At 38.3% G+C, this 16,824-nt stretch overlaps 1 protein-coding gene across 1 annotated transcript; it reads left to right on the top strand.

The window, feature by feature from the left end:
* The first annotated feature begins 1,430 nt into the window (after window positions 1-1,430).
* mc5ra (melanocortin 5a receptor) lies at window positions 1,431-16,776 on the top strand. The gene is made up of 5 exons (XM_018665681.2): window positions 1,431-1,584; window positions 8,149-8,378; window positions 8,786-8,892; window positions 11,316-11,504; window positions 13,874-16,776. Exons 2-5 carry the CDS (start codon window positions 8,187-8,189, stop codon window positions 14,442-14,444), a joined length of 1,059 nt encoding a protein of 352 aa, XP_018521197.1. The 5' UTR covers window positions 1,431-1,584; window positions 8,149-8,186; the 3' UTR covers window positions 14,445-16,776.
* The last annotated feature ends 48 nt before the right edge of the window (window positions 16,777-16,824 follow it).

Below are 16,824 nucleotides of genomic sequence, written 5' to 3' on the forward strand. Positions count from 1 at the left end.
TAATGTAATGCTAAAAGATATATTTAAGTAAGATCAGAAATAATAATTGGGGTACTGCAGACACACACACACACACACACACACACACACACAATAACTTTAAAACATATATTTACAATTTAATGGTCATATTTCCCTGTACACAATGCAAATGACTTTTGATTAATATAGATGAAAGAATATGCATAATAAACATAATCCCTCCAACCACAGGTGTTGCCAGTGTGATTGACATAAAAAGGGCATTGATTGGCCCTGGGCCATCAGGAGACATGGGAATGTCAAGTTGTGTGTCATCAACATAACTGTGGAAATTGATGCCGTGCCTCCTGATGACATTTCCAAGTTGCAGAATGGAAAGGTTAAAAAAGTATGACCTAAAATTGAACTTTGAGGTGCACCATAAATAATTTTACAGCTTTCTGATGAACATTCATTGACTGTGAAGTCTGCCTAAAAGAATAAAAAAATACTGTCTAAGTTCATAAAATGATTTCAAATCTCAATTTGATTAAAATTTCTTGTTTCATCCATGGGAGATTCTGTTTTGTAATTCCAAAACAAATCTAATCCCTAATAAAAGCCTCTTTTGCTGCATGTATGAGATGAAACAAAATAAGCAGCCTTTATGGTGAATGTGTAGGATAAAAAAGCCAAACACAACCAAGCCAGCTGCCTCTGAAACAACTTGATTTCATTCATAGTGCAAAACACTGGAAAAATCTATTATATATAACTTCTCTTTAATTTTTGTGCTGATTGTATTAGCAGAAAGTATTCAGATATATTTATTCTGCAGGGGAATCAAGCTATTAAATGGTAAAGTCCATAATTTAAAAATACAACAACATACAACTTCATAAATAAGTAATGGAATTTGAAAAAAAATGTAGTTATACATGTAAAACACAATGACAATGCAGAAACACATATGAGATTTATAGCTATAAATCTGTTGTACCATGGAATGCTGGGAGGTACGATATAAACTCATACAAACTGATAATTTCATAATTAAAAATGTGAGACTGCTGGTGATAAGATAAATATTTAATGAGCATAAGCACAGTACAAATGTCTTTTAACTAAAAGCCTTTACTCTCTTCTAAATCTGTCTCTGACACCCGTGCAATTGCTGCTTGCTTTGTCTTTCATTTTCTATACACTGCAGGCTGGAGTTCTGCATCAAGTCACATATAAGAGCTAAATTCTTCTAAGATGGCGTCCCTCACAGACAGAGTCTTTTCAACACAGAGAAAGCTCTGTGCTTTTGATTGCTGCTTCTTTCAACCTACTGTGAAGAGGATGGCTAAACATTGCTGGCAGTAGCTGCATGTCGTGTCCATGCTGTTCCCCCCCCTCCCCCTCCCTCCCTCCCTCTCTCTCTCTCTCTCTCTCTCTCTCTATCTCTCATTCCGTCTCTCGCTCTCTCTCTCCCTCTCTCACTCTCTCTGTCTGTCTCTTTCACAGCTCAGCATCTCCACACTCACAATGCGTAAATCCACAGGTCTGGTGTTCCACAGAGGTATCATACTGTCCATCTGAGCCACTTGTGGGAAGGATGTGTCATAGCTCCTGAAAGAGGTGAGTCATTTTTTAGCTCTGTCTCTCCAGAAGACATCTTTGCATTTTTACATTATTTTTTAACAAAACTGTCACATACAGTTCGTAGCTGGTCATAGCTGATTACATAGGCTGATAGGGACCTCAGGTGTGTCTGTGATTTTATTGTGACATTGTCATACTTGATTATTATTTTTATCCTCTGTGGTTTTATATGCTGGAAACTTCATGTTTGTGATTTGCAGTTTTTGTACTGAATTTACAGGATTTTCAGGATCATACGACTGAACATGTAGCAACTGCATGATATTGTTTTGTGACATTAGGATGGTATTTCTACTTTTTGTAGTGGAAGTCTTGGTGACAACAATAGTATAAAAAGATCAACAACTAAATCCACATATCATGTAAAAAATTTCATACATTTTATTAAAAACTCATAAATCCCCATTAAATCCTACAAGGGATAAAAAGGAAAGTACCTTTATTTGTGTTTTTGAAACTCTGCATCATAACAAACACTGTCCACACACTGTCCATGAAAGGATAGTTCACCATAGAAATTAAACAGTTTTTATAGCTATTGTCTTAAATGGATTCAAAGCTGTGCAGCATGTGTATTCAAAATGAAATACTGCCAAAAAAATGTATCTCAAAGCGCTCTCCAAGCTCCTCCTGTCAAACAGTACAGTCCTCATGTCTGTTGAGAAATTAGGTCACCATGATCATATGCATTAATTCTATTTGCTGAGGCTATGATTTACTGTGACTTATATATGATTGATTTCACAGCTATACCTCCCTTTTAGATCTTCTGCTCCTTCCTGTGGAAACGCAAACACAGAGAGGTTGCTCAGTCTAATGGCATCTTGCCAGATGTACATTTTCTTTAGCTTAAGTTACTACAGCCCTGTAAGCAGAGTGTCTCCCTTTGTGGTACAAAAACTAAGAAGATGAACACAGTAAAAGCTTAGAGACCACTGATTCATTAGCAAAGGGAAAAATTAATAAATGCCACCCCCACTGTGCAGGAGATGCTGTGCTTTTTCAGTGTGTTGTGTGTTGCTGATGCTATAATAACTGTCTGGAGAATTTTTTTTTTTCCCTACAAAGAATAGTCCCCACTGTGGCAAAGCAGCAGCAGTGAGCATCACTCAGTGTGATGAGAAGCTGTCTTTTCACTGAGTGACCCAAATCAGGGCTCCTGATAAAATCATCTCCTGCTGGAGGCACAAAAACCACCATACACAAGCTTAATTCAGTTATATAGTATTATTTGGATTACATTATGACATTCATCTTTTCTGTATGTTTCTCCTCATATCCACATTATGCTCTTCTAGTTCACATATATATATATATTTGTGTGTGTGTGTTCTAAGTATCTCAGTACAAAGTCATAATAGGTGATTCAGGTGGTGGTTGCTATCAGCAGAATCAATTAGCACTGACTGACCGAGGGTACAAGTCAGTAAATTCTTGATCATGATTTGAATGATGATAATGCTGTTACATTTGGGAGAAAAAGAAAATGTCATTTAACACTATGTTAGTGTAACCATGGCAACCTTAGAAAAAGTCCTCATGACTGTCACATTTTGCTGTTGTCCGTGTCATTATCATTGGAGTCAGTACATCATGGGATCAGCTGCAGATTGGAATGTCAGTGTTCTAAGTTAGGGGTGCTGGATCGGCTTTCACTTGTCCTGTCCATGCAGATCAGAGTGAGAAGATGCTCACCAGGACTAGCTCTCTGCTTCACTGTGAGCCTTTAAATGCTGACAGATGACAAGCATTCAGCATGACTGTCCTTTTTAATTTGTGCATGTTAAGGAATAAATTTCACAATTAAAAAAACCAGAAATCACACAGGTTTATGTTGCATATGCAGCCCCAAAAGGCACAAAAAGTAATAAAGGGTTATCAGACAAGTCAAAAATACAACTGAAATATATCAGTAAATTATACTGTAATTATATTACATAATATTATTGTATTAATAAGTGAAACCAGATACAAACTGTGTATACATCCTTTCAAATGAACTACATTGACTGTATGTTTGTGTGTTCTCCCAGTGCCTGTGTGGGTTCTCTCTGGGTTCTCCTTCCTCCCACAGTCCAAAGACATGCAGGTTAATTGTTGACTCTAAATTGCCTGTAGGTGTGAATGTGAGTGTGGATGATTGTTTGTCTAAACAGACGATGCGCAGAAAGTTTTCTTCCTCAGTTGTGTGCCTCGACACAATCCTGTCTCTGAGCTCTGCAGGCAGTTCCTTCAACCTCATGGCTTAATTTTCACTCTGATATGTATTGTCAGTTGTGAGACTTTATATAGACAGGTGTATGCCTTTCCAGCTCATGTCCAATCAATTGAATTTTAGGTGGACTCCAACCAAGATGACGAAACATCTCAAAGATGATGCAGTGAATTGGGAGGAAGCTGAGCTAAATTGTCATAGTAAAGGGTCTGAATACTTATGTCAATGTGATATTTCAATTTTTCCCTTTTTCATTAATTTGCAAAAAGTTCTAAGATTCTGTTTTTTCTTTGTTATTATGGGGTATTGAGTGTAGATTGATGAGGAGAAAAAATATTTTTGCACAAGGCTGCAAAATTGAAGGGGTCTGAATACTTTCTGAATGCACTGTACTATCCAAATTTTTCTTTACACACCTTTCAGAATATACTCAGGGCTCCAGAATGCATCCATTTAGTTGTAGTTAGTTACAGTGGGACTAAATATTATAACTAGGAGCTCCAGTACTAATATGCTTCCTGTTTGCAGCTGGGCTCTTGGGTTTGGGTGTTTTTTTTTTTTTAACCAAAGCATTTATCAGTGATATAGTTAAGACAGAAAAAATATGAATTTGTTGCATTGCATGTCAGTGGAAGTGATGCTCCCATGTTTTGTGCTGTAAGGAGCACCAGTGCTACTAGTGGAAAAAGTTAATCTGGAGCAATGATACTTAAGGCCTACACCATGAGAAAGGATGTCGGTGTGAATCTTTTGTAGCAGGATGTTCTAGACAGGATTGAGACTCATTAACCTCAGCATTACGAAAATACCAAACTAACAGCAGCACTACAGGGGGTGGGAGGGTTCACAGTGTTCACCTACTAAATATCACCCTAACAGATGCACAACAACTGCTTGCTTCTTCCTTCACTGCTACTCTTATATAACTGAAACTGACACTAAATGCCATTTTTATATATTTTGCAGCTCAGCAGGTCACTTGCTCTCAGAGCCAGGCCTGCAGTGTTGTAATGGGGCATAGTGGGGAGATTTTGACAGGGTTGTTCTGGAAGCAGACATCTGGATTTATAGCTGATAGGCTAGCTATATGAAAATGCCTAGATTTGCCTGCCTTGATGACACAACACATTTTTTTCAAATTAGCTGAACTATTCCACTATCCATGTGTTCCCAGCTGCAGCAATATCCACTGGGCCAATTCTAGGTACTATACAAAATATCACAAGAAACCCAAGAACTTTTTGACTCTTGAATTATAGGTTGTATCTCTAAAAGCAGAGCCACGCAGCTGTCATATGTACTTAAATTGCTTAACTAATTTTAATTTAGACTCACTGTATTTTAAGCAGGCATTGTGCAACTGTATAGTGTGGGGAAAATATATTGTAAAAATTAATATAAGATCACGCTCATTTTGTACTCTGTATGAAAGGACTGAGACCAGAATCAGCACCAAAAAAGAAGTGATCAGGATGTCCTGACATGTTAGTGAGTCTCTGCAAAAACAGACTCTTACTATGGGGAACTCCTTAGCACCCTGAAGCACTTTACCATTCTATAATCTATGACTATAAAGTGCCTCTAATGCACCAAATTCTCTGCTGTGCTGTGTGTTATTCATCACTCAGTCTCAAGACGACAAGCCAAGAGAATCTTAAAAAGTCTGAAAAGTGAAATAATGGGAGGATAGACTGATTACAGTATTTCTAGTTTCATAGGACAAAACAGGACAAGACTGCTAGGACCTCTTTGAACAAACACACTTTCAATACTAAAAGCAATTTGGGTTGTTCCCTGAGCCCATGCAGAACCATTTGGTCCACTTTTAAAATTAATTAAAATAAACTTTTCATTAAAAGTTAAGTCTTTTTTATTTATTGAATTGTATGCAATTTTTTTTAGATAAAAGTATGAAATAATTTTAGTTTATGTTTGTTGCTGCTTGAAATGTGAGATCGACCTTATATATCATTTAATCAGTGTGTGTGGGTTGGACAGATGTCAATAACGTCGGCTCCTGCCATCGTGAAGGATCATATATGGGAAACATCAACAAGTAGGATACTAAATATAGGTGTATTAGCAGTCATTATAACAGGTTAGAGAGATCAGTAACAGTTTCTGTATATTTGGGAAGAATATTATGTGATACTGATATAAACCCATTTGAGAAAATGTAAACTTTTAATGGCATCGAAGTAGACTTGGCATCTAATGAAACTGTAAATAGTGCCAACATGACTTTTACTTTTTAGGTCAAGAAATTGCTTCCCATCTGTGCACAGCTTAAGATAACTGCTGTGTCACTATGTACTGGAAAAAATCAGTTGCAAATGCAATTGCACTAATGCACTAATATTATTCGTATTCCTGCAATTATTGTGTTCAGCAAAATGTAGTAAAATGTCTTAACTACTCAAACAGCTTTCTGATTTAACCCTGCAGCAAAGGTTAATAATTACTGTGCTGCTAAGCTCATTGTGTCACTCTGTAATAGGATTTAGATGAAGACATTCTGATGAAATGTGCTGACTGCAGTCCAAACATGGATTATGGTGGGAATAATGTAGAAGCAAACAAATTAAGTTTATCACTCTGACTTTGCATGAATGGTTTTATTTTGTCATCTGTGTGTTTGCTTCGTTCTCTCTTTTTTGATTCCACTTTGTTCCACTTTTGGCAGATCTCGTCTCTGGGGAATGCCTCATGTACCATATGACTGTATAAGCTATATATAAGCAACTGAAACTGAGTCATTTGACACCACTGGGGAGTCCATTATTCCGATCATGAGTTGAGTTAAGAAACAGGGAGGCACATGCCTGCAGGGAGGAGTTAAAGCTACTCTTTCAGATCTCATCTCATCACCTCATCAGCTGCAGGCATGGTCTTAACAATGAGGCTCCTCTGTGGCCTGCTCATTTGCTGTAGGAGCGACACACCAGGGCCTCTTATCTCTTTTCTTTCATAACCAAACTGTAATGTTCAAAACAAACTTAAGTTCCATTATGTTTGGTCAGCTGAGACTAAATTTATCTCAAGACATGTAAATTTGAATGCCATCCTTTGATGACGGTGATAGTTTTACGTCATTTTATAAAGTGAATTCCCCAGAAACTTCTTATCTTTCCAGGCGTCACGAAAGCAGTGGTTACAAAACTCATCCAATGTCAACCAGTACAATAAGCTGCCAGTCCATTATGTATCACAAGAGATGTCCACTGTAAAGGAGCTGCTGAGAGTTAAATGAAAAGTACAGTAAATTTGAGGCAGCTGGTTAGCTTAGCTTAGCTTAGCACAAAGAAGACTGGAAACAGGGAGGGAGCCACTATGGTAACAAGGTGATAAAATCCACCAACCAGAATCTCCAAAGTTAGCTAATTAGCAAATTATGTGAGGGTACCAGGCAACCAGCAGAGACACTACAAAGAGATACCAGAAAGTCACTGCACTCTGTGGAGGTTTCTGCTTCTTAAAAGGAGGTTTTTCCTCGCCTTGTGGGATCTGTTGGGTCTCTCTCTAGAAATATAATAATCTAAAGAGTACGCTCTAGACCTGCTCTACATGAACGGTGCCTTGAGATAACTTCTGTTGTGATTCAGCGCTATATGAAAATTTAACTGAACTGAATTGAATTGTCAAGAAATTGTCCAGCACAAAACTCCCTGTACCCCACAGTCTGTTGATTACGTTCTATTGTTGTATGGATTAAACAAATGACATATGACATATAACCTAGAGAGCTTTAGAGGTGCTGGTAGGTTAATTGTTCCCTCATTACCAGTCCTCATGCTGAGTTACGCATACAGGCTGTAGGTTGATATTTACCACAGTGAGAGTGGTATTGATTTTCTTAGCTAATTCTCAGGAAGAAAATAATTACAGTAAAATAAAGAACACAGAGCATTTCCCAAAAGCAGCCATTTACATCTATCCCTTTATGGCAGACTTTGCCCTTAGAGATGTTATTAAAGTGTTGCTTGTTTACTTAATGTTTCACCAAATAACCTTAAATATTACATTACAGCTTGATAAAGTTGTGACACTAAATCAGCTAACTGATATTTTTATAATCACAATGTATCAAATGACAATACAAAACTTAACAAGAATTATCAGGTGAGTCTGCAGTTCCCCTCAGCTGTGTAGAGATTTATGGTGGGTTTCTCAGCAGAACATAACGCAGTTGAAGTTGAAGAATAGACTTAAAGTTGTGGAGGGACATCAGTTTTTGTCAGCACACAAAATATTATATCTGAGCTACAGAGTCAAGATTCACATTCTACATTCTACATGGATAACATAATGTGAAATTTCATTTGCAGCCTGCTTGAGAAATGCCATTAACAATAGAGCAGCAGTGATGTGGACCAGAGTGAGAGCAGGGATGAATGCGTCTGATGAGTCCCCCTTCCACGAGGAGGTGCTGATGGATAACTCCACCTGGGCTTACCCCTACTATCACCAAAACTACACCCTGCCCCCACAGCTGCTACCAGACAAGACCAGCACCTCCAAACCTGCAGCATGCGAGCAGCTCCACATTGCTGTAGAGGTCTGTATTTCTGTGTACATAGTGAGTAAAAGAGAATCACACCAAAGTGCAAATGTTTTTGTTTTTGCTTTCAGCCCTTTAAGCCAATTAACACTTCCTTGGGCCTACACCTTGCATGTGTCATGTGTCTACGAGCTGCAAGCAGTTTAAACACAGAGTGATTTTCCCATCACCCACTGATTCATTTTAATGGTTTTTGTTCACGTGAAGTGAAACACTCTTTTTTGGATAGTAGTATTTTTTTTTATTCCTCTTTCCTTGTCAATTATCTTGGGACCTCTCATATTTATCTTGTGACCTCTTGGGGGATCCCAACTCTGAGGTTGGAAACCGCAAGTGTGCTACCACTCCTCTGCTCTGTTCATGTCTACTCCTCTCATTGTTACATTGTGTTTTTCTCTCCTCAGATCTTTCTGATCCTGGGTATCGTCTCCCTGCTGGAGAACATCCTGGTCATCACGGCCATAGTAAAGAACAAGAACCTCCATTCACCCATGTACTTCTTTGTTTGCAGGTGATTTGCTGCTGAACATGTACATACACACACACACACACACACACACACACAGACACACACACACATTTATATATGCTCCCACCCATGGGGCACAAGGGGTCACTGAGCGATTTCATGAGTTGCTTATGGAGATTTTGGACTCACAGGTTGGTGCTCTCTATCACCATCATCAAAACATATATCTTTTGGAAGAATGGTGACATCATTGCAGTGTTGACCGTCTGCAAATATGGAGAAGTCTATTGGCAGCTGAAAACCATCATTAAGGCACAAGTAGATTACTTGTGTGTATAATTAGTTTTCCATTAATGTGTTGCTTAGAAGTATTCCAGGAAGTGTCTATGACTTTTAGCCTATTCCTTACAGCCACAACCCCGGAGATGTCAAACAGACTTCAGCAGCTTCAGAAATACTCAAACCAGCCCACTGACACCAACATCATACTACAGTCAAAGTCACAGAGATCACATTTTCCACATTTCATTTGTTGACATGATGAACATAACTGATGATTTATGATCAGAATTCTCTCATTCGTGTCATTTTTTGATGAAAATGGACCTAAATAGGTTGTTAAGAAAGAAAGAGAGCAGGGTGACAGAGCTCCTCTGGTGTTTGGTGTCATACAAAGCATGCTCTCTGCTCATTATCAGATAAGCTGATTTCTCAGCACAAGACAGCTGTGAAGGCCACCCTTAATTGTTTAACAATTATGGGTGGCCATAGTCTGTGCCAGAGAGTTGTGCTTCAGGAGATAATTGGTTTCAATTTTCCAAGCACCTGCTTTATGAGCATTTTGAACTACACAAGACCTGAATGAAAACAGCAAACATTTACACAATGATGTTTTTACACTTAGTAGGCTTTTTTACAGAAGCGATAATAATTTGCACATCTTGAACCTGACAGCAATAGATCAAAGAAATTATGATGTAGGATGTGTAAGCTTATTCTTTTCCCCCTACAAAAATATCACACAGAATATGATGTCAGAGGAAATAAATTACCTCATCACTTCAATTCTACTTAGAATACTTAGATAATCGTAGTTGATAAAAACACATTTTAATATACCTGTTTTTTTTCCACGTAAGATTGCAATCACTACAGACATGTAGACTTCAGGGTCTAGTCACAACTTTGATAAATCAAAAAATTACCTGCAACACAATTTTGAAATTAACAGCAACTACCTGTCAGTGACTGTAAATGTGCAATGTGAAGATTGACATTTTTGCGTCAGAGTGAAATACTGTATCCCAGCAACTACTGATTGCCATGATATATGGTGGAGCCTTTAATGGTCTTTGGAGGATTAATACATATTATATCCTGATAACTAATTGACTTTTCATCTGGTGCCATTGTCAAAATTTCAATTTAGACTTTGGATATAATATAATATAATATAATATAATATAATATAATATAAACATAGCATGGCGTGGAGGTTGCAGTTATGTGTGGATGGCTTGTGCAGGTTTTCTTCAGGTCACAGGTCACCTGGTCTGGAGACATGCCTGTAGAGGAGTTGGTGGTCATTGTACTTTGTAGGGTCCCTCAATTCTGTGTCCTTGGCCTTGAGGATTACAAATACTAACAAAAAGTGCTGCTTGACACAACATCACATTTGTTGAAGTGCAGGTTGCTTATGTATGTTTGCTCATAAACAAGCTACCCACCAGTTTGGAAATGAAATGGCTAACATGACGAGCAAGAAGTGGTGGAGGAAACATTGTGTGATATGTTCACCTATGGTGGTCTTCTTCATTGGCTTTCTAAATTACATGATTGCTATTGAAAGCTTGCGACTGTTGATGTGCCCACGGCGATGACTGAGAAGTGGGGAAATGTTGCACAGTTCTTTGAATGCAGTGGCTTTTCACCATAAGCTAACACACTAACCTAAGATTGTGTACATGGTAAACATTACCATTAGCGTTAGCGTTGCTTATTATCATTGTGTACATGATAATGTCGGCATTTGGTGCTGAACATAGCCTAAAAATGTTATAGTATATAGTGTATAATGTAGTATGTGTAGTACTCTTGATATTTTTAGTAGATATTGATAAAAGCAATCCTGATTTATGTGAATTTGATATACCACTAACTATTTCTCTGTTGTTGTTCTAGCTTCTACATTTTGACATTTACAGTGGATGTCCTAATGTTTAGGACTAGCATCTTGATTGCCATGACAATGCCTTGGCCTCAATTCTGTCTGCTGGTTGCCAGTAGAAAATGTTACATAAATTGTGTAATATTCCTTCAATCATCAAATCATTTAACTGGTTTGCCCACTGGGACATGGATATGTGTCATTACACAGGTCTGCATTCATAGGGAGGAAACACATGCACAGATTTATACATATCCACCTCTGTGAAAGTTTGACTTAACTTGTCTGCTTGTTGCAGCCTAGCAGTAGCAGACATGCTTGTGAGTGTGTCCAACGCCTGGGAGACCATCATCATTTACCTTCTTAACAACAGACAGCTGGTGGTGGAGGACCACTTCATCCGGCAGATGGACAATGTATTTGACTCCATGATCTGCATCTCTGTCGTTGCGTCGATGTGCAGTCTTCTGGCCATTGCTGTGGACAGGTAATGATGGAGGGACGTGTGTATGGATAGATACAAGCACTATTATCTCCAGCTTAACATTCTTGTATGACCTTCAGTCACTGAAGTACACATATACACACTTGTGTACTTGTTTCTTATTATATCTGCAGAAGCTCTTTCAAGGCTTTTGAATGAAATTCAATTTTTAACTAATATATTCTCACAAGAGTGCACACTGTACATAATTGCATTTTGTCCTAAAACACAGCACAAGGTTGCCGTTTTATTTTAGTTAATGTTACATGAAAACAATTACTTAAATAAGTTTGTCTAACAAAAGAGCCTGTGCACTGTAAGTGAACAGCAAACAGCAGTTAGATGCTGGTGCTCAGAATAACTGGGTTTTCAGGTCCCACAGTTCTCTAATAATTTCTTAGAACAGAACTGACAATGTAATAATATGTTTTTAGGAGGGGTCGTAGAGAGGACTCTGTAATTTTGTGCTAATTACCAGGAGGCAGTGTGTACTGTGGCATAATGTTCTTTAATCAAGTCTCTCCTTGTTGTCAGTGCACAGACCTTCAGCTGAACATACTAAAATGTAAAATGTATCTCTCTGCATAACTGCCAGCCAGGCAGGCATACTATTAAACAAGTACAAAAAAAAAAAATTATACCTGATTAAAATGGATCTCTCTCTATATATATATATATATGTGTGTGTGTGTGTGTGTGTGTGTGTGTGTATATATATATATATATATATATATATATATATGTGTGTGTGTGTGTGTGTGTGTGTGTGTTTTTTTTTTAAAGGGCACTTTACCGATTTAATACATTCAGTTCATGAGAGGCAGCAGTCAGCTTGTGAAAACAATGCCATCATTTTTTCTATGTCTCTGGAGGAGCCTTTCTCAAATATGAGAAAATTACCCTGATGATGTCATCAGACTTATATTTAGCTTGCACTTGTGACTTGGGGTATGGACTTTCAAAAGACATGAGTGTTTACCATGCAGGGGTGGTCTAATGAAACTTAATATGGAGTCGCATTATAGGAAATGTAGGATCTGGTGTTTTTTGGAGCTCGTCCTATACTACAGACTAACACTCAGCATATCTCGTGCTGCTGTGACAGTCACAGTTTAGTAATATGGTTCTACTGTAACGCCAAATAGTTACATAAGGTGGTGCCTGAGAGCGGTGTGGTGACTTACTGTGGTGCTGCTCTGATTGGCATCCACCAGACTGAACTCGGCTCTGTAACAAGTTGGTGCAGTTTATGATTACTATATTCTACTGTATGTATGTAATGTATAACTGGTGAATGGCCTGGCATTGAATGACTGATGTTTAGTGTTGTAGAATAAAGCAGCTGTGTGGAAATCCCCATTCTGTTGTCATCTAACAGCACTCTAAGTTAGCTAGCTATCCTGAGACTACTGCTAAACACATACAGCTTAGTCTCTCTATACCTGCACCAGCCATGTAATACTGCTCTGAGTTCAACTAGAGATATCTTGAGATGATCCTAAGGATTGGTACTGGTGTCAATCCATGCATATTTTAATGGAACGGTCTCAGGTAAAATAAGCCCAATCAAAACACAATCCTTTCTTGTCCTCTGTGCTCTGATACGTTACCTCAGCTGCTAGTGTTGCAGCACTGCTGGCACTGCATAAAGTGACCATCAGAATGTGTGAAAATCAAGAATCATGTGGGTGCACCAGTGCGACTGCCTCCAAGTTCTGACATCCCAACTGAAACTAGATAGAAAAAAACTTCTCTCCAATCTCATGCTTATTAGTAATGATAAGCGTACAAAATATTCAGGTAGCAGCTTCATTCTGTGACTGACTTGATGGCAGAGCAAAATAAAAAACGTGTCTTTTAACAAGTATGTGCTCACCCAAAGACAGTTAGTATGTGAGGGAAGAAACTCCACTGTGTAACACTATTGTGCAGCCACTAGCAGACTGAATGTTTTAACGTTGCATCAGTTTGGGAGGCTCATTCTTTCAGGTAATGCTATATGGTTTGGTCATTGATTGCTGAGAACTACTTGTATTTGACTTATTTGAGTTCCATGATATCACTCAGTAAAATTAGAGTGAAAACACTAAAAGAAAGATATGATGCTACCTTTTGTATTCATTGCAGATATCCAATTAGTAAACAGTACCACCTCAAATGGACTCATTAAACTAATTGTTTTGTGTTGCTGTGTCTTTCACAAGTCATACATACATAAATATATACTACATGCAATGCATCAGAACACTGTTTCTGTAAAACCGTACAGAAACAAAGTGACACAATAACCATTTGTCTGCAGTGACTAGATAGGCTTGATTGCTAAAAATCACAGGGTTATTTCAGATATTAATATATGTTAATATCCACAGGTACGTCACTATCTTCTATGCTTTGAGATACCACAACATTATGACAGTGAGGAGAGCTGGCTGCATCATTGGGGGAATCTGGACCTTCTGCACGGGCTGCGGTATCGTCTTCATCATCTACTCAGACACCACCCCTGTCATTATCTGCCTTGTCTCCATGTTTTTTGCCATGCTGCTCATCATGGCCTCCCTCTATAGCCATATGTTTATGCTGGCTCGTTCACACGTCAAGCGCATCGCCGCCCTGCCTGGCTACAACTCCATCCACCAGCGTACCAGCATGAAGGGGGCCATCACGCTGACCATCCTGCTGGGGATCTTCATCGTCTGCTGGGCTCCCTTCTTCCTCCACCTGATCCTAATGATCTCCTGTCCGCGGAACCTCTACTGCGTGTGCTTCATGTCCCACTTCAACATGTATCTCATCCTCATCATGTGCAATTCTGTAATTGACCCGCTCATCTATGCCTTCAGGAGTCAGGAGATGAGGAAGACGTTTAAGGAAATCATCTGCTGTTGCAGCTTGAGAAATGCCTGTACGAACATCTGTGCTCTGACTGGTAAGTACTGAGAGAGACAGACTGAGAGGACCAATGACAGGATGGATATAATGGATTGACTGAAACTGACACTGGAGTATAACTATGGGAGATTCTATCAAAATATACTGAGAATTGGTTCATTACACCTTTCAGCTAGTACAGTGTTAAATCAAGCACATTTTGTCTTCTGACCAATATGGACTGGACAGGGGACGTAGGAACATTATGTTGGAAGACTATTATCTCCTATTCTGTATGCCTTGTTATACAAAGTACAAAAACAAATGCTACTTTATTACATACATTATTTTCTGGTCTGCCTTTCATTCTAACTGATATTTCTTTTACTCCTCTGCTTTAGCCTTCCTTTTTAAATCAGTGAACAGTTATTACTTTCTTTTGACAGAATTTCTATATCACTAATTTTCACTACCATTACTTACTTTACTTATTAGTAAACCTTCAACATGGTTGTGTATATACTTTCTTTTAATTATGCATTGGCATACACATAATGACTGCCCACTGCTGCTCTGGAGAATTGGTTGAGCATGAATGATGGAGGCAGTGAAGTCAACAATTGGGTAGAAAACCAAATAGATCTAGTTCACAATTACTCATATTCATATGGTGTCTCTTGCTGTGGCCACCTTTTATTAAAGGGCAACCAGATTTTCCACATTAAAGTCTGTTTACAGGTGTTGAGGAACTACAAGCTTAAAAATGAAAAAAAAAAAAAAAAAAAAAAAACTCTGGGGATGTGGAGTTAGAAAGAAGGCAGTTTACCAGACCTCTGTAGCCTGCTCTTCATTTCTGCTTGAGGCTAGAGCCTTGAGGCTACATTAGCTGCTACCAGCATAACACACCCAACCCTTTTTTAAAGAAAATCCATCCAAGTCCAAAACTGTTACTGCCAGTTTGTGGTTTCTGCATCCTGCAAGGGTCCATGTGGAACACTTCCACTTGACTGTAGTATGTATAGAAAGACAGTCTGCAGCTGACTATCCTGGAGTATGGTTAGGGCTTTATAGGAGTGCAGTGCTTAATTGGTTGAGTATTCTGTTACAATATACATTTAAATTAAAGTCACCTACTTGGCTACACATTTAGTGACTGGTTATTGTGCCAAATCTGAAGCTTTGGACAAAGATATTTTGGTGCCACTCGAAGATGATTCAGTCCCAATCTGCTCCATCGTGGATGTGCCTCATCTCCAAGTACACACAAAGTGTTTATGCATATATGTAAATCAAAACATTATTCAACTCAGATTGACGACATCCCTGTGTGAGTAAGTTTATTTGAAGTAGGCCACAGCATTGATGCAGACTGACTGAGTCTTTGGTGGATTATTTTTTTAACCTTCAACAAGTCACACATTATTTGTCTATGGCCTCAGACATATGTCATCTTGGTTGTTATTTGTAAGTATGGAAAAGTTGTGCTGCTTCTGAACCTTTGGATAGCTTTACCTGTCAACAGCCAATTTTCTGTTATTGCTATATGCCCTGCCTCAGCCTGCTGCAGCATTAGTGATAAAAATTAATGATCCGCTTCTTCAAATATGCCAGTAGCACAGGAGTTTCTGCTGTGATTTGACTGCAAAGTCACTGTGTCTGTCTCCTGTCTCTTTCTTCTACCTTCATATTAATTATAGCTGCTGTGTTCTGCCAATGTGCCCTCTGATCTCCTCATACTGCCTTTCTCCCCTCCACTCTATATTAGACTCAAGTAACGATTCAAGTTTACAAAAAATGTAAAAAATGAATGTACAATAGCTTCACAATGCTCTGAGTGTATTCCTACCTCCCAGCTAAGCAGCTTGACAGAACTTCATCACAAAAATCAACCATCTTCTGAATCTGCTTTTCATACCAATGTTACGCTGCATTGTAGATGCTAAACATTTGTTTTGCAGTTATGCTTATAGAAAACAAGATAAAGAATGTTTTTGGAAGAAATATGAGGAAAAAAGTATTAAAAAGATGTTTTTTTTCAGTTTTGTGTTACAATTTTCAAACTGTAGCTTTCATTAATGTTTATTGTATCTTTTATCAATATCTATAATATCTTTACCTTGTTACTGTTGTGAAGTACTCAGTTCTTGTTCCCACAGAAACAGCAGCAAAGCCACTGACATGATGATGTGACATGATGTGACACTGGACAGAGCAGACATGTTGATTATAAATTGCATGCTCAGTCCTATGTTTCTGTACATTGAGACAGTAAAACAGCTGCAGTGGAAATATAAATGTGAGCTACAGTTGAAATGATTGTTGTAGTTGTTGGCAATGTTGTATGATGAATAATTTTATTGTCTGTATTGTATGTCTGAATAAAGGTGAAAGGTAGAATGAAGAGCTGTTTTCATATTAATGTTCCTCTCTGTGTCTGAGGTACACTCAG

The sequence above is a fragment of the Lates calcarifer genome, linkage group LG15 (assembly GCF_001640805.2).
Source record: "Lates calcarifer isolate ASB-BC8 linkage group LG15, TLL_Latcal_v3, whole genome shotgun sequence".
Lineage (NCBI taxonomy): Eukaryota > Metazoa > Chordata > Actinopteri > Centropomidae > Lates > Lates calcarifer.

Excerpts from the sequence above, each read along its gene's own strand:
- mc5ra (XM_018665681.2), top strand. The coding sequence starts at position 8,187 with ATGTGGACCAGAGTGAGAGCAGGGATGAATGCGTCTGATGAGTCCCCC. Across the intron at positions 8,379-8,785 it reads AGCTCCACATTGCTGTAGAG|ATCTTTCTGATCCTGGGTAT; the intron begins GTCTGTATTTCT and ends TTCTCTCCTCAG. Across the intron at positions 11,505-13,873 it reads CTGGCCATTGCTGTGGACAG|GTACGTCACTATCTTCTATG; the intron begins GTAATGATGGAG and ends TAATATCCACAG.